General features: G+C 42.3%; 1 protein-coding gene and 1 long non-coding RNA gene across 6 annotated transcripts in view; one reads left to right on the top strand and one right to left on the bottom strand.

Moving 5' to 3' along the window:
• The window catches only part of LOC126990161 (serine/threonine-protein kinase 11-interacting protein-like), a 48,698-nt gene that overhangs the window by 4,278 nt on the left and 19,420 nt on the right, over positions 1-25,000 (bottom strand). Inside the window, 9 exon segments of the mRNA XM_050848713.1 lie at positions 555-1,027; positions 1,993-2,109; positions 5,514-5,621; positions 7,417-7,572; positions 7,907-8,056; positions 14,037-14,285; positions 18,248-18,358; positions 24,287-24,362; positions 24,955-25,000. The exon segment at positions 24,955-25,000 is cut by the window's right edge and continues 110 nt beyond it. Of these exon segments, the coding sequence (XP_050704670.1) occupies positions 555-1,027; positions 1,993-2,109; positions 5,514-5,621; positions 7,417-7,572; positions 7,907-8,056; positions 14,037-14,285; positions 18,248-18,358; positions 24,287-24,362; positions 24,955-25,000 (1,486 nt within the window).
• Positions 8,118-11,504, top strand: LOC126990162 (uncharacterized). 5 transcript variants are annotated; one of them, XR_007744086.1, is made up of 5 exons: positions 8,118-8,574; positions 8,815-9,006; positions 10,070-10,216; positions 10,268-10,363; positions 10,508-11,504. It is a non-coding gene; the product is annotated as an uncharacterized LOC126990162 (long non-coding RNA). The 5 variants fall into 5 exon arrangements; XR_007744085.1 differs by having other exon boundaries at positions 8,118-8,670; positions 8,959-9,006; XR_007744089.1 differs by lacking the exon at positions 10,070-10,216 and having other exon boundaries at positions 10,604-11,504.

The raw sequence follows: 25,000 nt of genomic DNA, 5'->3' as shown, positions 1-25,000 counted from the left end.
ATCACAAATGCTTTGATATATATTATGAAATGGTTTGTGTGAGTGATGATTTTTCCTCATTTTTCTCGCTTAGAGGGACCACTGAAAAACAGGCTCCCCGCTGCTACCGGGTTAAGAATATGGAGGTGGAGGCAGACTTATTATGCACTACCACCACCTCCTCCGCCTCCTCTTCTCTAACACTGCCCCCCCCCACCCACCTGACCCCAATAAAAACAAGCATTACCAACTGTTAACCTCCCTTGCAAAAAAGTATTACCTACCAACCGCTAACCTTCGCTAAAAAGAATTATCATGATCTTATTCCACTTCTGTAAAAAAAATGCTAACCTCCCCCTCCCCAAAAAGTATTACCAACTGCTAATCTCCCCTGAAAACAGTGTCACCAACTCCAAACCTTCCCCTAAGAAAGTAATACCAACTAAACCCCAATAAAAAAAAAACATTATTACCAATTCGCCTTCTAACATAAAAAAGTATTACCAACTAAACTTCACCCCTCTCTCAACCACCCCCAACCACCTTCACCATCATCATCATTATCAGCCTCTCACCTTCACCAGCCCGAGGAGGTGTTCGTCAGGCTCAACCAACAGCACCACCTCGAGATGCAGCTTCAGCCTGTGGTCAACCTCCGTGAAGTCCTCGTAGTTGTAAGTGATGGGGTTGTGCGGCCTTGTTAGCGACCCATACCTGTCCTTGTGCCTCCTCCCTCGCATACCTGAGGAGGATGACGAGGAGGAGGAGGAGGAGGTGGAGGAAGACATGGCATTGGAGGAGGTTGTTGTTGTTGTCGTGGATCTGTTGGTGTGAAGGAACTCTCGGTCTTGGTCTTGATTTGTTTGTTTACTTTGGTTAGATTGGTTCGTATTTTTGGTGTGTTTTTCGTCCTCCTTGTCTTCTTTCTTTGTCTTCTTCTTCTTTGTTTTTGTGTTCTTTTTTCTGTCTCCGTTTTTCATCTTTTCGTCCTTTTCTCTTTCCTCTTCTTCCTCCGCGTCTAAGTCCTCCCACCATCTCCAGTGATACCCTGCGAGAAAGATTATCATCATTATTACTATTATCACCGAGATCCACGAAAGAGCATCAAGGGAAAATAAAAATGACAGCCTCACACAGCATTCCTTTGATGAGTGAACACGGCTACGAAAACTGAGAGAGACACTGACAGAAAAATAAGGAGAAAAACAAAATAAAAAAGTGGGGAGAGAAGCAATGTCTAATAAGTTAACAGGTGGTTGGTGATGACTTTTGCTTTTAACTTATCAATGTCAACAAAGGAAACAACAGCATCTGGAAGTACATTACACATCTTAATCAACTTGACTGCAGATTTCCTACAGTCAGACATCACCAAGCTACAGGAATGGAACAAAAAGTGGCTGCTACAATTCAATGAAGAAAAAATGTAAAGTCCTGTACCTTGGGAGGGGATATCCAGCACACCAATACTACATGGGAAACACTCCACTATCCACCACAGAGGCAGAGAAAGACCTGGGACTGTATGTTACAGGCTACCAGTGAAGGCAAAATCCATGCCAATTGCAGCGGATGGATTAATCAACTTAGGGATTGATGAATGCAAAAAATTTATTATTTGTGCCAAAAACTGGTTGAACAGGACACTGGTTGAGTAGTAAACTGTGGTGTGTGTGGTGAATAGACTGAAAATGAGATGTACTATGGAATGCTGAATGAAGGAATGAAGGAATGAGAAAAGATAAAAAGAAAGAAAAAATGAAAGATAAAGAACACAAGAAAGAAGAGAAAGAAGAAGAAATAAAGGACCAAAGAAAGAAATGAGAAAAAAGAAAAAATAAGTAGAAAAAAAAGAAACAAATGAAATAAGAGAAAGAAAGAAAAGAAAGAAGAAATAAAGGATCAAAAAAAGAAAAAAAGAGAAAGAAAGAGAAAAATACGTAGAAAAAAAATCCCTAGAATATTTGCACACACACACACACACACACACAGACGCACACATGTACACCTTACCTGTGTATGTATGGAGGAGGGATTCAACCCACGGAGAGATGCTGACCAGTCTTCCTCCTCCTGCTGGTCCTATTCCTCCCTCCTCTTCCTCCTCTTCTCCCGCTTCCTTGAACGTATCTGTGGAGAGGTAAGTGATTGAGAGGGGGTTATGGGGGAGGGGGGGGGAGATATTTACATAGATTTACACAGAAAATAAGACCACACAGACCCCATGGTCCAGACTAGGTGGTCTGTCCTTAAACCTAAGTGATTCTACATTAATCAGATGGCTCCAAAACGATGCTTTTCAACTCTAGTTGATATTAAGTTGATGGAAGTGACGGTCGAGCTTGTTTTTGAAGGAGTCAATCGTGTTACACTGGACCACTGACGGTGGGAGCTTATTCCATTCTCGCACTACAACGCTGGTGAAGAAAAATTTGGTGCAGTCTGAATTTACTTGTCTCCATTTGAAGTTTATGCCACTGTTCCTTGTACGCAAAGTGTCATCAATCATAAACAATGTTGATCTGTCTACATTCGTGAAACCATTTAGTATTTTAAAACATTTGATCAGTTTTCCTCGGAGGCGACGTTTCTCAAGAGAGAACATGTTAAGGGTGGAAAGCCTTTCTTCGTAAGATTTGTTGCGCAAGGAAGGGATAATTTTTGTTGCCCGACGCTGAACACCTTCTAAGTTAGCAATGTCCTTTGCATGGCGGGGAGACCAAAACTGTACCGCATATTCCAAGTGGGGTCTGACTAAACTATTGTAGAGTGGAAGTATTACATCTTTATTCTTGAATAAAAAGTTTCTTTTAATGAAGCCCAACATTCTGTTCGCTTTATTTGCTGCATCGATGCATTGCTGTGAGAATTTGAGGTCACGCACGAGAGAGAGAGAGAGAGAGAGAGAGAGAAATATATAAATTGAGACACAGAAAGACAGATAATGGACAGATAGTGACATACACAGAGACAAAAGACAGAAAAGATACATACACAGAGACAAAAGACAGAAAAGATACAGACACAGAGACAAAAGACAGAAAAGATACAGACACAGAGACAAAAGACAGAAAAGATACAGACACAGACAGAGAAACACAAACACAAACACACACACACACATGTGAGTCTGTTTGCCAATGATGCTAAGATAATGAGAAGAGTGGAAAAAGAGGACGACTGCTTGCTGCTCCAGAGAGACCTGGACATAGTGTGGGAGTGGAGCAGGAAGTGGGAAATGGAATTTAATACCAAACAGTGAGTGTTATTGAATTTGGAATGAGTGGAATGAGAGTAGAGGGACATTATAAGTTGGGTAAGGATAAGTTAGACAAGAAGACAGAAGAAAAAGACCTTGGAGTGATGATGACAGTAAACTTGTCTCTAGAAAGACAAGTGAATAAAATATCAGCTGAGACATACAACCTGCTGAGGAACATCAGATTAGCATTCACATACCTTGATGAGGACATGGTAAGGAAATCAATTGTGACCTTGATACGCCCAAGACTAGAATATGCATCAGTGGCTTGGTCGCCATCACTTAAGAAACACATCAGAAAACTGGAGAGGATACAGAGAGCAGCAATAAAAAATGGCACCTAGTCTGAGCGACCTGCCTTATGAAGAAAGATTGCTGAGGCTGAACCTCCCTACATTGGAAATTAGAAGAGAAAGAGGAGATTTAATAGCGGTGTATAGGGTGATGAATGGTTTAGAGAAATTGGATAGAGATCACCTTTTGATAAGAGAAGAAAGAAACTTAAGAGGAATTGAAAACTGTTGAGAAAAAGAATTTGTAGAAGACATAAGAACATAAGAACATAAGAACGTAAGGAGTCTGCAAGAGGTCGGTTGGCCTATACAAGGCAGCTCCTGTACACTCAACCCCACCTTACCTCACCATCCATGGCTTTATCTAACCTCTCCTTGAATGTATCTATGGTATTGGCACCCACAACATGGCTCCCAAGCCTGTTCCATTCGTCCACCACTCTATTGGTGAACCAATTCTTACCTATGTCTTTGTTGAATCTGAATTTGTCTAACTTAAAACCATTTCCACACGTCCTACCTGGCTCTTTCACTCTCAAAATTTTATTGACATCCCCTTTATTAAATCCCTTCATCCATTTATAAACTTCCATCAAGTCTCCTCGCACCCTTCACCTTTCTAGAGAGTGTAGATTTAACTGCTTCAGCCTGTCTTCATAAGGCAAGTTTCTCACCCCCTGAATCATCTTTGTCATCCTCCTCTGTACAGATTCTAACATCTTGATATCCATTCTATAGTAGGGGGACCAGAACTGAACTGCATAATCGAGATGAGGTCTAACTAGTGCTAAGTAAAGTTTGAGGATGACTTCAGCGCTCCTATTGCTCACGCTCCTTGAGATGAAACCTAGTACTCTGTTTGCCCGATTTTTAGCCTGAATGCATGGAGCCCTAGGACAGAGGTCAGCGCTCACTAGGACTCCTAAGTCTCTCTCACGCCCAGACCTGCTTAGAGGAGTGTCATTTAAGGCGTAATTGTGTAAGGGGTTATTCCTACCTACGCTCAAAATGCTACACTTCCCGACATTGAATTCCATCTGCCACTTCCTCACCCAATCATATAGTCTGTCAAGCTCATCCTGGAGAACGGTAGCGTCGCTGTCTGATTGGATTACTCTACCGATCTTGGTATCATCTGCGAACTTACTGACATCGCTACTAATTCCTGTGTCCAAGTCATTGATGTAAATAATAAAAAGCAGAGGACCCAGCACCGACCCCTGTGGGACTCCACTTGTAACACTGCCCAATTCAGATTTCCTACCATTGATTTGCACTCTCTGCTTCCTACCACTAAGCCACGCCCTGATCCAGTTCAAAACTTTCCCATCTATGCCATGAGCCTGTAATTTTAGTAATAGCCGGTGATGAGGGACTTTGTCGAATGCTTTACTGAAATCTAGATATAATATGTCATAGTTTTCATCTCTGTCAACTGCCTCGATTACTTTAGTGTAGAAGGACAACAGGTTAGTAAGGCAAGACCTGCCCTTTGTGAACCCATGTTGTGAATCATGAATTAAATTATGCTTTTCCCGCAGAGATGTGTGGGGGTCTGGAATGGGCTGGAGAGGGAAGTGGTGCAGGCTAAGTCAATAAGCACATTTAAGGCCAAATTAGACGGAAGTAGTTGGAAAGACGGGACAGCATGAGCATAGCTCCGTTCCTGTAAATCACAACTAGGTAAATACAACTAGGTAAACACACACACACACACACACACACACACACACACACACACACACACACAAACACATGCACACACACACACACACACACCACACATAACTTTCTGATAGCTCAGTTGGTAAAGCTCTGTGCTGCCAGGCTGTGGTGATACACACACACACACACACACACACACATACACACACACACACACACAAAGAAACAGAAACAGAAAACCAAACAGACAAATCAACACAAAGACCACCATCACCACCACCACAAAAACAACAACAACAACAACAACAACTTACCCCCACCACTGCTGGCGGAAGCGGGGTGAAGAGGAGGGGGGTCCGGCAGGGGGGAAGCGGACCCCCCTAGTGATCCTTCAGCAGAAAAATAGAGTGTGCTAGAGAGCTCTGAGGAGGAGGAGGAGGAGGAGGAGGAGGAGGAGGAGGAGGAGGAGGAGGAGGATTTAAGAAGTAAGAAATGAGGAAATTGAGAAGAAGAAGGAGAGGAAGACGAAGGTATTAATTACAACAACAATATTAGCTATACCTCTACTACTACTACTACTACTATTACCACTACTACAACTACAACTACTACTATTACCACTACTACAACTACTATTACTACTACTACTATTACCACTACTACAACTACAACTACTACTATTACCACTACTACAACTACAACTACTATTACTACTACTACTATTACCAGTACTACAACTACAACTACAACTACTACTACTACTACTATTACCACTACTACAACTACAACTACAACTACTATTACTACTACTACTAATACCACCACCACTACTACTACTACTACTACTACAACTACTACTACTACTACTATTACCACTACTACAACTACAACTACAACTACTATTACTACTACTACTAATACCACCACCACTACTACTACTACTACTACCACAACTACTACTACTACTACTACTACTACTAATAATAATAATAATAATAATAATAATAATGATAATAATAATAACAACAATCTGAATTACATAAAACACATGAAATTGACCTACTTTGTCCCCAAGAAACATCACACATTCTAGAAACAGGAAAGAGAGAGAGAGAGAGAGAAGAAAAAACAAACCAAGGCAATAATTCAAATGCAGAGACGGCCTTAGCAGAGAAAAAAGATAAGAAGAAAAACTAAGGTGACAGACAGAACAGTTAAATAACCTTACCCCAGAAACATAGAAAAAAAAGCATCGACAGCATTAAAAAAACTTTCGGATTTTGGAATTTTGGATAAAGGATTCTCAACCTGATGCATATATAACTGGATTTATGACTGATATATAACAAGATACATAAATAGAGAATGTCTGTATAGTTAGTTTCCTTACATCCTTAACCCCCTGACTGCAGATTTCCTACCAGAAAACATCACCAAGCTACAGGAGTGGAACAAAAAGTGGCTGCTACAATTCAGTGAAGAAAAATGTAAAGTCCTCCACCTTGGGAGGGGAAATCCAGCATATCAATACCACATGGGAAACACTCCACTATCCACCACAGAGGCAGAAAAAGACCTGAGAGTGTATGTAACCAGGCTACTAGTGAAGGACAAATCCAGCATACCAATACCACATGGGAAACAATCCACTATCCACCACAGAGGCAGAGAAAGACCTGGGAGTGTATGTTACCAGGCTACCAGTGAAGGCCAAATCCAGCATACCAATACCACATGGGAAACACTCCACTATCCACCACAGAGGCAAAGAAAGACCTGGGAGTGTATGTTACCAGGCTACCAGTGAAGGCCAAATCCAGCATACCAATACCACATGGGAAACATTCCACTATCCACCACAGAGGCAGAAAAAGACCTGGGAGTGTATGTTACCAGGCTACCAGTGAAGGCCAAATCCAACACACCAATACCACATGGGAAGCACTCCACTATCCACCACAGAGGCAGAGAAAGACCTGAGAGTGTATGTTACCAGGCTACTAGTGAAGGACAAATCCAGCATACCAATACTACATGGGAAGCATTCCACTATCCACCACAGAGGCAGAGAAAGACCTGAGAGTGTATGTTACCAGGCTACCAGTGAAGGTCAAATCTGTGCCAATCGCAGCTGAGGGGTTAAGAGGCAGAAGACCGAGGCAAACACACGCATACACACCTATGGAAAAACATGCACACACACACATGTACACTTACCCGATGCCCCGTCCGTCGCGTCCAAGTTCGGAGGGAGAGCGAGGGGGGAGGAGGGGGGGTGAGGTTGGGGGGTGCGGTGGGGGGTTAGGGGGAGGGAGGGAGGGCCCCCCACCCCCCCTCTCTCGTAGGCGGTGCACACGCTGCCCGTCATGGACCCTGAGAGAGAGAGAGAGAGAGAGAGAGAGAGAGAGAGAGAGAGAGAGAGAGAGAGAGAGAGAGAGAGAGAGAGAGAGAGAGAGAGAGAGAGAGAGAGAGAGAGAGAGAGAGAGAGAGAGAGACAGGCTTGTGGGTAGAAAACATAACAAGGTTTGGTTAGTCGGACATTTCTGTGAGTAATGGATAAATAAATAGATAGATAGAGGGAGAGAGAGAGAGAAAGAAAGCTAGAAAAGTCTGAGACACTTAGTAATAACACAGCGAATAATAATAATAATAATAATAATAATAATAATAATAATAATAATAACAACAACAACAAAATATTTCTCACCCGATGAACTGCTTTCCTGCATGGTCGAGAACTGGGGGTCCTGGTGGGGGTGTGGGGGGGCAGGGGGGTGGCCATCCTGGGTGCTGGGGGGTTGGTGGGAGGCAGTGGGGGGGTGAGGGGGCCAACCACCACCACCATTACCATTGTTATCTGTGTACGAAGGGAGAACATAATCGTAGTAGTAGTAGTAGTAGTAGTAGTAGTAGTAGTAGTAGTAGTAGTAACAAGTGATAAAAATAGCATCACACTCTCACCATAAATAATAATCTTCGTTTATTTTCTTTAACCCGGTGTGGCGTCGTGTCTCATCCCCTTGTTTTGGTCCGTCCGCATTGTTTACATACACCGTGCCAAAATTCGTCCACCCTGTGTATGCAAACAAAGCTCGGCAGATCAGGAGCGGACACACAAAAACAAGGGTACGAGACTTGACGCTACATCGGACCACATAAAATTTTGGGGGTGAGCAAGAATTGATAAAAGTGGAGAGCAGGGCAGCTAGTAAACATATGATGATGATGATGATGATGATGATGATGAGTAAAAGTATATTTGTGGACCAAAGAAAGGTGTCTAGTTCTTGTAAAAATGATGTGTAATAATGTGTGGGCCAAAGAAAGGTGTCCAGTTCTTGTAAAAATGTGTAATAATGTGTGGGCCAAAGAAAGGTGTCCAGTTCCTGTAAAAATGTGTAATAATGTGTGGGCCAAAGAAAGGTGTCCAGTTCCTGTAAAAATGTGTGATAATGTGTGGACCAAAGAAAGGTGTCCAGTTCTTGTAAAAATGAGTAATAATGTGTGGGCCAAAGAAAGGTGTCCAGTTCCTGTAAAAATGTGTAATAATGTGTGGGCCAAAGAAAGGTGTCCAGTTCTTGTAAAAATGAGTAATAATGTGTGGGCCAAAGAAAGGTGTCCAGTTCCTGTAAAAATGTGTAATAATGTGTGGACCAAAGAAAGGTGTCCAGTTCCTGTAAAAATGTGTAATAATGTGTGGACCAAAGAAAGGTGTCCAGTTCTTGTAAAAATGTGTAATAATGTGTGGGCCAAAGAAAGGTGTCCAGTTCTTGTAAAAATGTGTAATAATGTGTGGGCCAAAGAAAGGTGTCCAGTTCTTGTAAAAATGAGTAATAATGTGTGGACCAAAGAAAGGTGTCCAGTTCTTGTAAAAATGTGTAATAATGTGTGGACCAAAGAAAGGTGTCTAGTTCTTGTAAAAATGTGTAATAATGTGTGGACCAAAGAAAGGTGTCCAGTTCCTGTAAAAATGTGTGATAATGTGTGGACCAAAGAAAGGTGTCCAGTTCCTGTAAAAATGTGTAATAATGTGTGGACCAAAGAAAGGTGTCCAGTTCTTGTAAAAATGTGTAATAATGTGTGGACCAAAGAAAGGTGTCTAGTTCTTGTAAAAATGTGTAATAATGTGTGGACCAAAGAAAGGTGTCTAGTTCTTGTAAAAATGATGTGTAATAATGTGTGGACCAAAGAAAGGTGTCCAGTTCCTGTAAAAATGTGTAATAATGTGTGGACCAAAGAAAGGTGTCTAGTTCTTGTAAAAATGTGTAATAATGTGTGGACCAAAGAAAGGTGTCCAGTTCTTGTAAAAATGTGTAATAATGTGTGGACCAAAGAAAGGTGTCTAGTTCTTGTAAAAATGTGTAATAATGTGTGGACCAAAGAAAGGTGTCTAGTTCTTGTAAAAATGATGTGTAATAATGTGTGGACCAAAGAAAGGTGTCCAGTTCCTGTAAAAATGTGTAATAATGTGTGGACCAAAGAAAGGTGTCCAGTTCCTGTAAAAATGTGTAATAATGTGTGGACCAAAGAAAGGTGTCCAGTTCCTGTAAAAATGTGTAATAATGTGTGGACCAAAGAAAGGTGTCCAGTTCCTGTAAAAATGTGTAATAATGTGTGGACCAAAGAAAGGTGTCCAGTTCTTGTAAAAATGTGTAATAATGTGGACCAAAGAAAGGTGTCTAGTTCTTGTAAAAATGTGTAATAATGTGTGGACCAAAGAAAGGTGTCTAGTTCTTGTAAAAATGATGTGTAATAATGTGTGGACCAAAGAAAGGTGTCCAGTTCTTGTAAAAATGTGTAATAATGTGTGGACCAAAGAAAAGTGTCCAGTTCTTGTAAAAATGTGTGATAATGTGTGGGCCAAAGAAAGGTGTCCAGTTCTTGTAAAAATGATGTGTAATAATGTGTGGACCAAAGAAAGGTGTCCAGTTCTTGTAAAAATGTGTGATAATGTGTGGGCCAAAGAAAGGTGTCCAGTTCCTGTAAAAATGTGTGATAATGTGTGGGCCAAAGAAAGGTGTCTAGTTCTGGTAAAAATGATGTGTAATAATGTGTGGGCCAAAGAAAGGTGTCCAGTTCCTGTAAAAATGTGTAATAATGTGTGGGCCAAAGAAAGGTGTCCAGTTCCTGTAAAAATGTGTAATAATGTGTGGGCCAAAGAAAGGTGTCCAGTTCTTGTAAAAACGTGTAATAATGTGTGGGCCAAAGAAAGGTGTCCAGTTCCTGTAAAAATGTGTAATAATGTGTGGACCAAAGAAAGGTGTCCAGTTCTTGTAAAAACGTGTAATAATGTGTGGACCAAAGAAAGGTGTCCAGTTCCTGTAAAAATGTGTAATAATGTGTGGACCAAAGAAAGGTGTCCAGTTCTTGTAAAAATGTGTAATAATGTGTGGACCAAAGAAAGGTGTCCAGTTCCTGTAAAAATGTGTAATAATGTGTGGGCCAAAGAAAGGTGTCCAGTTCCTGTAAAAATGTGTAATAATGTATGGGCCAAAGAAAGGTGTCTAGTTCTGGTAAAAATGATGTGTAATAATGTGTGGACCATCTTTTTTTTTTATTATTTCGCTTAAACTTGTCTCCTTAGCCTAATAAAAAAAAATTAAGGGGATGATACCAAGCCACCACCACCACCACCACCACCTCACCCCCCCCCCCCCCAAAAAAAAAAAAAAGAGAAAACCACCCACATGCAACGGGGGACTCTAGTAAAATAATCTTCCACCAGCTTACGACATATCAAAACCTTTTCCTTTATTACCTTCCTTACATATACCTTTAATTTACCACATTCATTTATTTATTCATCTTTCTACATACTGTTAAACCACTCTGTTAGTAGTAGCAGTAATAGCAGCAGCAGCAGCAGCAGCAGTAGCAGTGTACCAGCATTACCAACAGCATTTAGTGGTGTAAGTAGTGGCACTGACATAAGTAGTAGTAGTAATAGTAGTAGTAGTAGTAGTAGTAGTAGTAGTAGTAGTAGTAGTAGTGATAGTAGTATTAGCAGCAGAAGCAGTGGTAGTAGTAGCAGCAAGATTAGTAGTGCTCGAAAGTTGTTAGTAGTAGTAGTAGTAGTAGTAGTAGTAGTAGTAGTAGTAGTAGAAGCAGTAGTAGTAGTAGTGATAGTAACTAGATTTTAACAGGCAAAAACTAACCCACCACCTGAGCATATGCACACACACACACACACACAAATTAATAGTAAGAGAAGGAGGATGAGAAATAGCAATAAGGTTACACGGGTAGGGAGGGACTGGTTTGGGTTAAGATTCGTTTTAGTACCGTGCCAGTATCTCATTACCTACCTTATGAAACATCAGTAGCTCTTCATATATCTTTTCTACAAACCTTCAACAGTCATGGAAATGCTTTCAAAATCCAATTCGAGGACTTTTTTTTTTACTCTTGAAAATAGGGGATGATGTTTGCGAAAGCGCGTCGCCTCCTCTGGTGCTGGCTGTGGCGACAGTGGTGCCGCCGCAGTCGCAAAATAGCTCGCAGGGGGTTTTGTTAGGTCAAGTAAGGTTAGCTAAGGTTAGGTTAGGTTAGGTTAGGTTATATTCATGCTCCATGATAAAATTCGTGGTATTTGCATAAAAATAACAGGTTTGCTCTGGTGACGGGCCCGCCTATGACCTGACGAGCGCAGGTCGTAAAGTTCGGTTGGAGTAGTTTAAATATGCTCCCCAACTCTAAACCCTCTGCAAGCTATTTTGCGGCTGTGGCAGCAGCACCGTCGCCGCGGCCAGCACCAGAGGAGGCGACGCGCTTTCATAAACATTATCCCTTATTTTCAGGAGTAAAAAAAAAATTCTTGAATTGGATTTTGAAAGCGTTTCCATGACTGTTGAAGGTTTGTAGAAAAGATATATTAAGAGATAGTGATGTTTCATAAAGTAGATAATGAGATACTGGCACAGTACTACAACGAATCTTTACCGTGGTTTTATCAACATGCCGATATCTTGTTTCCTATCCAGCCAACTGTTCTTCTGTTGCCACATATATTTTCTTCAAACCTCTGAAACAACATCAGAAAGAACGTAGAGATGTGTGAAAATAGCCACCAAATGTGTGGGAACCCGTGTGACCAAGGGCAGCAGAATAGCCCACAGTGTCCTGCAGCAGCCAAAAACCACCGCTGAAATCCAAGACTTAGGCCGTGGCCACACTGGGAGCGAGAATACGAGAGCGGGCGAGAGCAAGAGCAGCAAGGCGAGTTTCAGTGGCCACATGAAAAGCGAGGCGAGGTGAGGGTTGTCATGGCAACGCGACCTACGGTACAGTGCCCACCTTTACTGATGGTGTATAAACCGACCATCAGCTGATGTTCATGGCATACGTGCTGAAATCTCTTTTACTAGAGAATAGTATGATGAAGTGCCAAGTAGGCGGTAACTGAGTGGTAACGTGCGGGCTCCACATTCACTGCGTGATGGACAACGCGGGTTCGAATCCCCACGCTACCACCTGGGATTTTTCAGTCACCGTCGAGTGGCCTAAGACTACCTACATGCTGTCCAGAAGACCACCCATCAACCCGGACTCTAGAGAAAACCGTCCAAGTGAATCAAGAAGGAGTTCCGGGGGGCAGCATGAGCCAATGCAAGATGGCGCCGCTATAAACAATTGCCTGCACCACAACGGGCTGGGGCCGACCATCAGGCCCCACTACGAAGGCATAATAAAAAAAAGTGTTCTCATGGCCCAAGAAAGGGTGGAATGTGTTAGTGCTTCATACCAAAGCTGTATGCATGCAACACATAATAAACGAAGAAGAGGATCAAGGCAATAACTGATGTGACAGAAAAGACTGACGACTTGCAGATAATATTTGGGGTTTAGAAAGCTACTCAAGTATTGCCAAATATGAGAGAGAATTGGAGCATACTTTTGTTCTGAAGGAGCAGTACAGCCTGGCAACACTATACACAGCCCTCGTACCTGCCCCCATCACCGCATACGAGGGATGAGGCGAAATGTTTTTATAAATAGTTCCGAGCTTCACTGATTTGGCGTTTTATGAAAAATCTGTATACGCCTTCGTGTTCAAGAGGCTTTTCTTTATAAGATGGAACAGTTTATTTCAGTACTCATTTCATAGCTGCTGCAAATGGTAGCTATATGTAAAATGTGTTGTAAACATTTTGGAGTGATTCCTTAACTTCAACTCGTCACTATTTATTTAGCTTTTATTTTAGTGAGTTTTCACAAACATGTTCGGGTTCTGTAATCACTGTTGTGACTAACGGTGTTCACCAAAATGCCCTATCTAGTGTATGAGGTGACTTGTGGCAAATAATATCGAAGCATGTCTGTGATGTCACTCCTTCTGACCAAGCGATCTCACGCTAGAAAAGTTAGCCATCAACTCTTTTCACTTCCTTGCCTACCAACTCGCTTTCTTGCCATTACCTGCTCACTGACAGTGTGGCCGCCTGCATTGCTTATAATGTATTAAAGTTCCTCGCTCTCGCTCGCTTTCTTGCTCCCAGTGTGGCCGCAGCCTAAGGCGTCTTCATGCTCTTACCTACGACCTCCATTAATATATATATAACCTCCAAACAGGGAGACCTTGCCCCCCTTGCATTTCCTATTTCGTTGCAGCTCTCAGCTGCCCTTGGCACCAAGGGTTAGCACACACATTTTGTGGCTATTTTCACACTCGTTTTTACTTTTACACTCATTCCTATGGTTTTCCAAGTGTGAAGGCTGGCAGAAGACAACACAAGGGGACTTCATGGGGCAGGAAGCAAGATATGGGCACACTTAAATAACCAATTTTGAAGTTAGATATAGTACAAGTACTCTCTCTCTCTCTCTCTCTCTCTACTAACCCTTATTATTCTCGCTCAACACCTCAATGCTGGACACGGACGGGTTGCTTATCACCTCCACATCGCTCTCTCTCCTGCCATTGGAGGGGGAGGGGGAGGGGGAGGGGCAGAAAGGTGGAGGTCGACCCCCTCCTCCTCCTCCTCCTCCTCCTCTGCTGTTATTGTTGTTGTTGCTGCTGCCGCTGTCGTTGCCGCTGTCGCTGCTGCTGCTGCTGCTGATTGTGCACACGCTCACCCCCTCGCTGGAGTCTGCCGTTTTGGTGGTTTGTGCGTTTGTTGGTTTTAAGAAGATTTTGTTTGGCGGTGGATGGCAATTGTTTGTCATGTTGTTTTTACTGATCTATTATTCTTCAAATTTCTTAAAGAGTAAAGGTAAAGTTAGAGACACACGCTATACCTGAGTGTGGCCATTAACCCTTGAGCCTGTGGGGGCCTGAACCCATCACCCCGGGACACGGGGCCAGTGGGACATCCGGGTTACCGCAGCGTGCCTTCCCCAGGTGTCCCCAGGTACACACTTAAGCCCCGTTCACACTGTGCCGACTCTGGGCCACGACAACCCATGCAGCGACTCGGTACACGAGGTCTTGGGTGTGAAATATTGATGTGAAAGGGTCGTACAGGGTCGGAAAGAGGTCTAGAAACGATCGCTGGATGCTGAGTTGGAACAGTGTGAAGGGGCCTAACAGTCGCTGGGTTGTCGTGGCACAGAGTTGTCAGAGTGTGAACAGGGGAGGAAGAAGAGGAGAAAGAAGAGAAGAAGGAGGAAGAGGAGAAAAAGAGGAAAAGAGGGAAAAAATAAAAGGAAAACCAGAGAAAGAGGAAAGGAGGAGGAGGAGGAATAACAGGAAGAGGAGGAGGAAAAGGAGAAAGAAGAGAAGAAGAGGAGAAAGAGGGAAAAAATAAAAGGAAAACAAAGAGGGAAAGAGAACGGAAAAGAGGAAAAAATAAAAGAAAAACCAGAGAAAGAGGAAAGGAGGAGGAGGAATAACAGGAAGAGGAGAAGGAAAAGGAGAAAGAGAAGAAGAGGAGAAAAAGAGGAAAAGAGAAAAAGAGGGAAAAAATAAAAGGAAAACAAAGAGGAAAAGAGGAAAAAATAAAAGGAAAATCAGAGAAAGAGGAAAGGAGGAGGAGAGGGAATAACAGGATGAGGAGGAGGAAAAGGAGAAAGAAAGAAGAGAAGAAAAAGAGGGAAAGAGAAGAGAAGAAGGAAAAAATGAAAGGAAAACCAGAGAAAGAGGAAAAGAGAGAAAAAGAGGAAAAGATAAGGGATGACAAGCTGGGTCACCTGCATTCCGACAGTCCAGGCCGGGATTCGAACCTGGACCTGTAACTTCATCACTAGGCATTTTAACCACTCGCCACAAGGGCAACTATTACATTTTTTAGCTGTATTTCAAGTATTTTAAGTCTTGGGGGGCAGGTATTTTATTAAGCAGTGTCACCGAGTCTGCATGAGGTCACCCAGAACCTAAGACTATCACTAATAATTAACAGGTTTTTGAGGGTAACTATTATATTTTAACCTGGTACTAGTGACAATCCAAATTTGTGGCTTTACCGTGTACCAGCAACGGGCCAAATTTCTGCCATGATATAAACCCCCCATAATAGATGATGCATAAACTGATCATAAATGCGATGATATATAGAAATGGTTTGCGTGAGTGATGATTTTTTCTCATTATTCTCGCTTAGAGGAGCCTTTAAGAAACATGATCCCCGCAGCTACCGGGTTAAAGATTTTCTAGTATTTTAAGTAAGTTTTGGGGGTAACTACATCATTTTCCAGCACCACTTAGTCTGTGTGAGCTCATCCCAGAACCTAATACTATCACCCTAATATTTATCAGCTTTTTGAGGGTAACTATGATATTTCAAAGATTTTCTAGTAGCTTAAGTTAGTTTTGGGGGGGAACTATATAATTTTTTGGGGTCACTTAGTCTGCGTGAGGTCATCCAAGAAACTAATACTATCACCCTAATATTTATCAGCTTTTTGAGGGTAACTTTTATATACTAAAGATTTTCTAGTATTTTAGGTTAGTTTTGGGGGTAACTATATCATTTTCCAGCGCCACTTAGGCTGCGTGAGCTCATCCCAGAACCTAATACTATCACCCTAACATTTATCAGCTTTTTGAGGGTAACTAAAATATTTTAAAGATTTTCTAGTATCTTAGGTTAGTTTTGAGGGGTAACTATATAATTTTGCAGTACCAGTGAGTCTGCGTGAGCTCATCCCAGAACCTAACACTATCACTAATAACTATCAGCTTTTTGAGGGTAACTATTATATCTTCCAGCATCTAGGAGCCTGCAGAAGGCCAGCTATGCACAGGGCAGCTCTTGCAGTACACCTAACACCTATGTATCTATCAATGTATCCATGTATCTATCTATCTATGTACTTATGTATCTATCGTCCCCTATCCTTGACTTAATCTATCCATAATTTGCAGATAGATATTGAAAGGAAGAAAAAGAAGAGGGAGGAGGAGGAGGAGGAGGAGGAGGAGGAATCAGAGAAAGAGAAGGAGGAGAATGAAGAGAAGGAAAGAGAGGAGGAAAAGAGGAAAAAAATAAAAGGAAAACCAGAGAAGGAGGAAGAAAAGAGAGAAAAAAAAGGCTCCTTAGTCTCGCTCTCTCTCGATGACAAAACCTCAATGAGCGCTTTGTGGCATCTATACTTGAACACTTTTTTTTTTTTGGGGGGGGGGGGGATGGGGGGATAGGGGGAAGGAGGGGGGTCAGTATGCATAAAAACCCTAGCATATCCAGTCTCTCTCTCTCGACACTACTGAATCCTTTTACAAAAACACACACTGTTCACTATCCAACCCTTTTTAACCCTTTCATTGCTAAGCACTCGCAATGAGACTATCCCCTCAGGCGCGCTCGGGAACCCCAGCGGGGGAAGGGGATCTCTTTTAACCACTGTATCTCAAAAAATATTCATCACAGTTACAAAACAAAAACACCATTGGGAAGAGGAGGCCAGGATCTATAAGATTTGGTTATGTAAGCCTCTCCTGCAAATGTACAGGCACGTTCAGGGGGTATTTTTTGCTGTGAGTGCGACTGGCGCTTGCAGTGAGCTTTTAGCACCACCAGCAAGTGACGCTAGTGCTCGCTCTTTTAACCGCTGTATCTCAAAAACTATTCATCACAGCTAAAAAACAAAAACACCATTGGAAAGAGGAGGCCGAGATCTATACGACTCGGTAATGTAAGCCTCTCCTTCGAAAGTACAGGCACGTTCAGGGGGTGTTGCCTGTAAAGACGTACATTTATACATGCACGACAGTCAACCGTAAGGCAACTACTGTAGATCTCTTGATGATGGAGTGCTGGCAGGGCAGTATTGCCAACTGCAAAATTTACAACTATTTGGTCAAAATATCAGTCATGTGATACGTGAAGCTATGCAAAAATGTCGCTATATTGGTCAACAACATCCACCAGTTGCTTGTCCATAGATTTTCCGCGCTGGGCTGACATGATTTTCCACCAAATTTAGTGAAGAACCCACTCAATTGGCAATCCTGTGTTGTGAGAATTACTGTTGGAACATTCTCATACGTGGGAGATTTGAGTGCGGCTGGAGCTCGCAGCGAGCATTTAGCGCCACCAGCAAATATGCCTAACGCTCGCTGCAAGCGTTTAGCAATGAAAGGGTTAAACAGTATCCAATCCCTTATGACACTCTCCGATCTCCTTTAACACTATCCGATCCCTTATGACACTTTTGGATCTCCTTCAACAAGAGGAACAATAATGGTAACAATAATAATAACATAAGCGAGACAAATGAGCATCGGACAACAGGGGACAGTTCAGTCTTCTATAATAATAATTATGTAGTGGATAGGAAGGAAGGAAGGAAGGAAGGAAGGAGAGAAGGAAGGAAGGAAGGAGAGAAGGAAGGAAAGAAGAAAGGAGGGAAGGAAGGAAGGAAGAAAGAAAGAAAGAAAGGAAGGAAGGAAGGAAGGAAGGAGGGAAGGAAGAGGAAACAAAGGGAGGAAATGAGATCAGAAGAGGAAAAGGAGAAAAAGAACAAGAAAATAAGAATGAGAAACAGAAAATAAATAAATAAAAGGAACAAGAGGATCGAGAAAAAAGAAGAACAAGAAGTAGAAGAAGAAAATAAACAGAGAGAGAGAGAGAGAAAGCAAGACAGAGAGAGAAACAGAGACACAAACCTCCCTTACCTTCTCGCTGTAGTGGTGGGTGGAGGTGATGTAGGGGGGTGGAGGTGAGTGGAGGGGCAGCGAGGGGGGGCTGTCTGCGGCTACAATTCGGACACAGGAGGTTGTTCTCTGCTGGAAGAACTTTGATTAACAGACTGACCAGCGTGGAAAAAATAAAAGGGAAAAAGAGGAAGAGAAAGAGAAAAAAAGAGGAGAGGAAGAGAGAAAAAGAGGAGAGGGAGAGAGAGGCATACTCCATTTTTCAGGTTATATATTGTGAAGAAGTAAAATAAATGAAATAAATAAATAAAAACTACTATTACTACTTCTAATAATAGTGACATGTGGACCTTACCCAATTCTTCTAAGTTGCTATACATGTTTCCTCCTCCTCCTCCTCCTCCTCCTCTTCCTCTTTCTTCCAATATTTCTTCCTCCTCTTCTTCCTCTTTTCCCTATTTCTTCCTTGTCCTCCTCCTCCTCCTCTTCCTCTTTCTTACAATATTTCTTCCTCCTCTTTTCCCTATTTCTTCTTTATCCTCCTCCTCCTCCTCCTCTTCCTCTTTCTTACAATATTTCTTCCTCCTTGTCTTCCTCTTTTCCCTATTTCTTCTTTGTCCTCCTCCTCCTCCTCCTCCTCCTCTTCCTCTTTCTTACAATATTTCTTCCTCCTCTTCTTCCTCTTTTCCCTATTTCTTCTTTATCCTCCTCCTCCTCTTCCTCTTTCTTACAATATTTCTTCCTCCTCGTCTTCCTCTTTTCCCTATTTCTTCTTTATCCTCCTCCTCCTCCTCCTCTTCCTCTTACAATATTTCTTCCTCCTCTTCTTCCTCTTTTCCCTATTTCTTCTTTGTCCTCCTCCTCCTCCTCCTCTTCCTCTTACAATATTTCTTCCTCCTCGTCTTCCTCTTTTCCCTATTTCTTCTTTATCCTCCTCCTCCTCCTCCTCTTCCTCTTACAATATTTCTTCCTCCTCTTCTTCCTCTTTTCCCTATTTCTTCTTTGTCCTCCTCCTCCTCCTCCTCCTCTTCCTCTTTCTTACAATATTTCTTCCTCCTTGTCTTCCTCTTTTCCCTATTTCTTCTTTGTCCTCCTCCTCCTCCTCCTCCTCTTCCTCTTTCTTACAATATTTCTTCCTCCTTGTCTTCCTCTTTTCCCTATTTCTTCTTTGTCCTCCTCCTCCTCCTCCTCCTCTTCCTCTTTCTTACAATATTTCTTCCTCCTCTTCTTCCTCTTTTCCCTATTTCTTCTTTGTCCTCCTCCTCCTCCTCCTCCTCTTCCTCTTTCTTACAATATTTCTTCCTCCTTGTCTTCCTCTTTTCCCTATTTCTTCTTTGTCCTCCTCCTCCTCCTCCTCCTCTTCCTCTTTCCTACAATATTTCTTCCTCCTCGTCTTCCTCTTTTCCCTATTTCTTCTTTGTCCTCCTCCTCCTCCTCCTCTTTCTTCCAATATTTCTTCCTCCTTGTCATCCTCTTTCTTCTTTGTCGTCCTCCTCCTCCTCCTCCTCCTCCTCTTCCTCTTTCTTACAATATTTCTTCCTCCTTGTCTTCCTCTTTTCCCTATTTCTTCTTTGTCCTCCTCCTCCTCCTCCTCCTCTTCCTCTTTCTTACAATATTTCTTCCTCCTTGTCTTCCTCTTTTCCCTATTTCTTCTTTGTCCTCCTCCTCCTCCTCCTCCTCTTCCTCTTTCTTACAATATTTCTTCCTCCTGTTCTTCCTCTTTTGACTATTTCTTCTTTGTCCTCCTCCTCCTCCTCCTCCTCTTCCTCTTTCTTACAATATTTCTTCCTCTTTGTCTTCCTCTTTTCCCTATTTCTTCTTTGTCCTCCTCCTCCTCCTCCTCTTTCTTACAATATTTCTTCCTCCTTGTCTTCCTCTTTTCCCTATTTCTTCTTTGTCCTCCTCCTCCTCCTCCTCTTCCTCTTTCTTACAATATTTCTTCCTCCTCTTCTTCCTCTTTTCCCTATTTCTTCTTTGTCCTCCTCCTCCTCCTCCTCCTCGTCATCTTTCTTAAAAAAATTATTCATCATTTTCTTCCTCTTTTCCCTATTTCTTCTTTGTCCTCCTCCTCCTCTTCCTCTTTCTTACAATATTTCTTCCTCCTTGTCTTCCTCTTTTCCCTATTTCTTCTTTGTCCTCCTCCTCCTCTTCCTCTTTCTTACAATATTTCTTCCTCTTTGTCTTCCTCTTTTCCCTATTTCTTCTTTGTCCTCCTCCTCCTCCTCCTCCTCTTTCTTACAATATTTCTTCCTCCTTGTCTTCCTCTTTTCCCTATTTCTTCTTTGTCCTCCTCCTCCTCCTCCTCCTCCTCTTCCTCTTTCTTACAATATTTCTTCCTCTTTTCCCTATTTCTTCTTTGTCCTCCTCCTCCTCTTCCTCTTTCTTACAATATTTCTTCCTCCTTGTCTTCCTCTTTTCCCTATTTCTTCTTTGTCCTCCTCCTCCTCCTCCTCCTCTTCCTCTTTCTTACAATATTTCTTCCTCTTTGTCTTCCTCTTTTCCCTATTTCTTCTTTGTTCTCCTCCTCCTCCTCCTCCTTCTCCTCCTCTTTCTTCCAATATTTCTTCCTCCTTGTCATCCTCTTTCTTCTTTGTCCTCCTCCTCCTCCTCCTCCTCTTCCTCTTTCTTACAATATTTCTTCCTCCTTGTCTTCCTCTTTTCCCTATTTCTTCTTTGTCCTCCTCCTCCTCCTCCTCCTCCTCGTCCTCTTTCTTACAATATTTATTCATCCTAGTCTTCCTCTTTCCCTATTTCTCCTTTGTCCTCCTCCTCCTCCTCCTCTTCCTCTTTCTTACAATATTTCTTCCTCCTCTTCTTCCTCTTTTCCCTATTTCTTCTTTGTCCTCCTCCTCCTCCTCCTCCTCTTCCTCTTTCTTACAATATTTCTTCCTCCTTGTCTTCCTCTTTTCCCTATTTCTTCTTTGTCCTCCTCCTCCTCCTCCTCCTCCTCCTCCTCCTCTTCCTCTTTCTTACAATATTTCTTCCTCCTTGTCTTCCTCTTTTCCCTATTTCTCCTTTGTCCTCCTCCTCCTCCTCTTCCTCTTTCTTACAATATTTCTTCCTCCTCTTCTTCCTCTTTTCCCTATTTCTTCTTTGTCCTCCTCCTCCTCCTCCTCCTCCTCTTCCTCTTTCTTACAATATTTCTTCCTCCTTGTCTTCCTCTTTTCCCTATTTCTTCTTTGTCCTCCTCCTCCTTCTCCTCCTCTTCCTCTTTCTTACAATATTTCTTCCTCCTCTTCTTCCTCTTTTCCCTATTTCTTCTTTGTCCTCCTCCTCCTCCTCTTCCTCTTTCTTACAATATTTCTTCCTCCTCTTCTTCCTCTTTTCCCTATTTCTTCTTTGTCCTCCTCCTCCTCCTCCTCCTCTTCCTCTTTCTTACAATATTTCTTCCTCCTTGTCTTCCTTTTTTCCCTATTTCTTCGTTGTCCTCCTCCTCCTCCTCCTCCTCTTCCTCTTTCTTACAATATTTCTTCCTCCTTGTCTTCCTTTTTTCCCTATTTCTTTGTTGTCCTCCTCCTCCTCCTCCTCCTCCTCTTCCTCTTTCTTACAATATTTCTTCCTCCTCGTCTTCCTCTTTTCCCTATTTCTTCCTTGTCCTCCTCCTCCTCCTCTTCCTCTTTCTTACAATATTTCTTCCTCCTCTTCTTCCTCTTTTCCCTATTTCTTCTTTGTCCTCCTCCTCCTCCTCCTCCTCTTCCTCTTTCTTACAATATTTCTTCCTCCTTGTCTTCCTCTTTTCCCTATTTCTTCTTTGTCCTCCTCCTCTTCCTACTTTTTTTTTTTTTTTTTTTTTTTTTGCTATATACCACACATATATTTAGGGCTACCAGATTGTCGTACTTTGCCTCTTATGTTTTCTGCTTTCCGACCCCAAACCCCACTCCAATAACTACATTTATTTATAGTTACCATTGAAAGGTTTAATTATTAGTGTCTTTTTGCTATAGTTAACCCGATAACAGCGACGGGCCTAATTTGTGGCTTTATCGTGTAGCAGCGACGGGCCAAATTTGTGCCATGATATAAAACCCCCAAAAAAGATGATACATAAACTGATCACAAATGCTTTGATATATATTATGAAATGGTTTGTGTGAGTGATGATTTTTTCTCATTTTTCTCGCTTAGAGGGACCATGATTCCTGCTGCTACCGGGTTAAGTGTCTAAAAACGGTAAGTACGATGGTGGATACGATAATCTGGGAACAATGGAGGTGGCTGAGTGGTCAACGTGAGGCCAAGGTGTTCTGGAGGACTCAGGTTCGCATCCCACCCGCTCTACAAGTTGATGATTCTCAGTTGTTGCCATGTGGCCTAAGACTACCCACATGCTATCCTGAAGACTGCCTAATAACTCCTTGACTGCAGATTTCCTACCAGAAGACATCACCAAGCTACAGGAATGGAACAAAAAGTAGCTGCTACAATTCAATGAAGAAAAATGTAAAGTCCTGCACCTTGGGAGGGGAAATCCAGCACACCACTACCACGTGGGAAACACTCCACTATCCACCACAGAGGCAGAGAAAGACCTGGGAGTGTATGTTATCAGGCTACAGGTAACTCTCGATTTACGCGAGTATTGCGTTCTTGGAGAGGTCGCGTAAATAAAAAACAATGTAAATCAAACAAGAGGTAGGTTTCTGTCGAAAAATAAATACCGTATTTTTCAGCGTATAGCGCACACCTTTTTCTCAAAAAAATGCCTGAAAGTTTAGCCCTGCGCCTTGTACGCCGAATGTACAAATTTTTAATGATTTTTTTCTTCTTTGGGGTGTTTTTAAGGGTCTGTTTTTCGTCTTATCCAATAACAACAGCAAACTTTCCTTTATCATTGTATATAATCCTTCATAGTCCGTAGCTGTCTTATAATATGTTACCATAGAATACAGGGCGATCTAATAACTACTATACAAAATTGAGATCGATGGAGGATTGCCCATGCCTTGCTGTTATTCCGTTTTTCCGTCGGGCGCCATTTGTATGATCTTGATCTTGATGTCACAGGTGGCTTGATTGTATGACTAAGGAGCAGTACAAGCTACATAAAAAATCATATTGGAAAAAAAATATCCATGTGTTCATTATTTATTATTAATATTAGTGAGAATAATGGGGTAAATATGATATCAGAAACTGTACATCACGAGTCTTGTACGAGGAGATATTTCGCGCAATACCAGCCAGGCCGCCATTTGCATTGTTTACAAACCACACAACCACACCCATACAACAAACAGCTGCATGGCGCGTGTCACCAGAAACGTGTGAATTGTGTCTTGCCTAGTTCTCTGTCATAACCTACGAGTGATGGTGGGAATAATATGCTTATTCACTTCATTCAGTGGAGAGAGAGAGAGAGAGAGAGAGAGAGAGAGAGAGAGAGAGAGAGAGAGAGAGAGAGAGAGAGAGAGAGAGAGAGAGAGAGAGAGAGAGAGAGAGAGAATATCCATATCACCGAGATATCCACTCAGGCACTCAGTCTCAGCCTCACTCGTGTGAGGAAGAAATGAGGGACGCCATGAGTGGCTAGCTAGTATTGGTACCGGTACCGAGCAGTCTGGTACCGGTACTGTACCATATAGCTAGTACCGTTAGTACCGGTAACTGCCCACCCCTATTGTTGAGTAGCGTGGCAGCGTGGGTACTGTATTGTTGTTCAAGTGGCGCACGGGAAGAACTGAGCTCTGCTGTGTGGCCGCGGCGCTATGTGAGTCCAGTTGCGTGAGACATCTGTTGGCCACTCCATAAAATATCGCATATAAGTGGAAAAAACGTGTAAATATATATATATATTTTTTTTGGATTTTGGACCCCGCGTTATTTCAAAAACGCGTAAACCAAACTCGCATAAATCGAGAGTTACCTGTACCAGTGAAGGCAAAATCCGTGCCAATCGCAGCGGACAGGTTAATGGGAATGGCAGATGAAAAGGACCGAGACTTAGTAGAGGGAGTGTATAGTTAACCTCACAGACAGACAGATAGACAAATAGACAGACAGATACACAGAAATACATAGACAGACAGGCTGAACAGTGACGCCAATCTCACCACACACCTTGGGAGGGCGACAGCTGGCTCAGGCAATTCCGACACGTCAACTGCTGGGTGGAGTTGAGGGCAGACTGGAGCCTCTGTATGGGGGGGGGGAATAGAGGAGGCTCAAACACCACTATAGGGAATCAAATGCCGTGCTAAGAGAATCAAAACACTTATATTTAGAGGATTGAAAACCACTTGTAATAGAAGGAATGAGACCAGTGCTGGAAGAAAAGTGGAAATAAAGTAAAATAAAAAAAAGAAATAGGAAGAAAAGGATGATGAAGAAGACATCGAAAGGAGAGGAGGAGGAGGAAGAGGACAAAAAAAATATAGGAAGAGGAGGAGGAGGAGGACAAAGAGGAGATAGGAAAAAGAGGGAGAAATAGGAGAAGAAAGAGGGAAAGAAGGAGGAGGAGGAGGAGAACAAAGGAAAAAAAAATAATAATAAAAAAAAAAAAAAAAAAAAAAAAATACAAGACTCATAACTAACCCCCCCCCCTCTTACTAAAGGAATCCAATCACACCCCACACACACATATATATAAGGGAAGGGAATCCAACACCATTACAAAGGGGATCCAACACCCTTACTAAGAGGATCCAACACCACTAACTAACTAACCATACCGCCACAACCATAAACACCAAGGGAATAAAACAACAACAACGGCCGAGCATAAGTACCGCAAAGTCCTCGGTCTCCATCGCATAGACTCGGGTTCGGTGTGTG

Source organism: Eriocheir sinensis, unplaced genomic scaffold (genome assembly GCF_024679095.1).
Source record: "Eriocheir sinensis breed Jianghai 21 unplaced genomic scaffold, ASM2467909v1 Scaffold147, whole genome shotgun sequence".
Classification (NCBI taxonomy): Eukaryota; Metazoa; Arthropoda; class Malacostraca; order Decapoda; family Varunidae; genus Eriocheir; species Eriocheir sinensis.
Note: the sequence above shows the minus strand (reverse complement) of the source record. Positions and strands in the feature narration are given on the sequence as shown.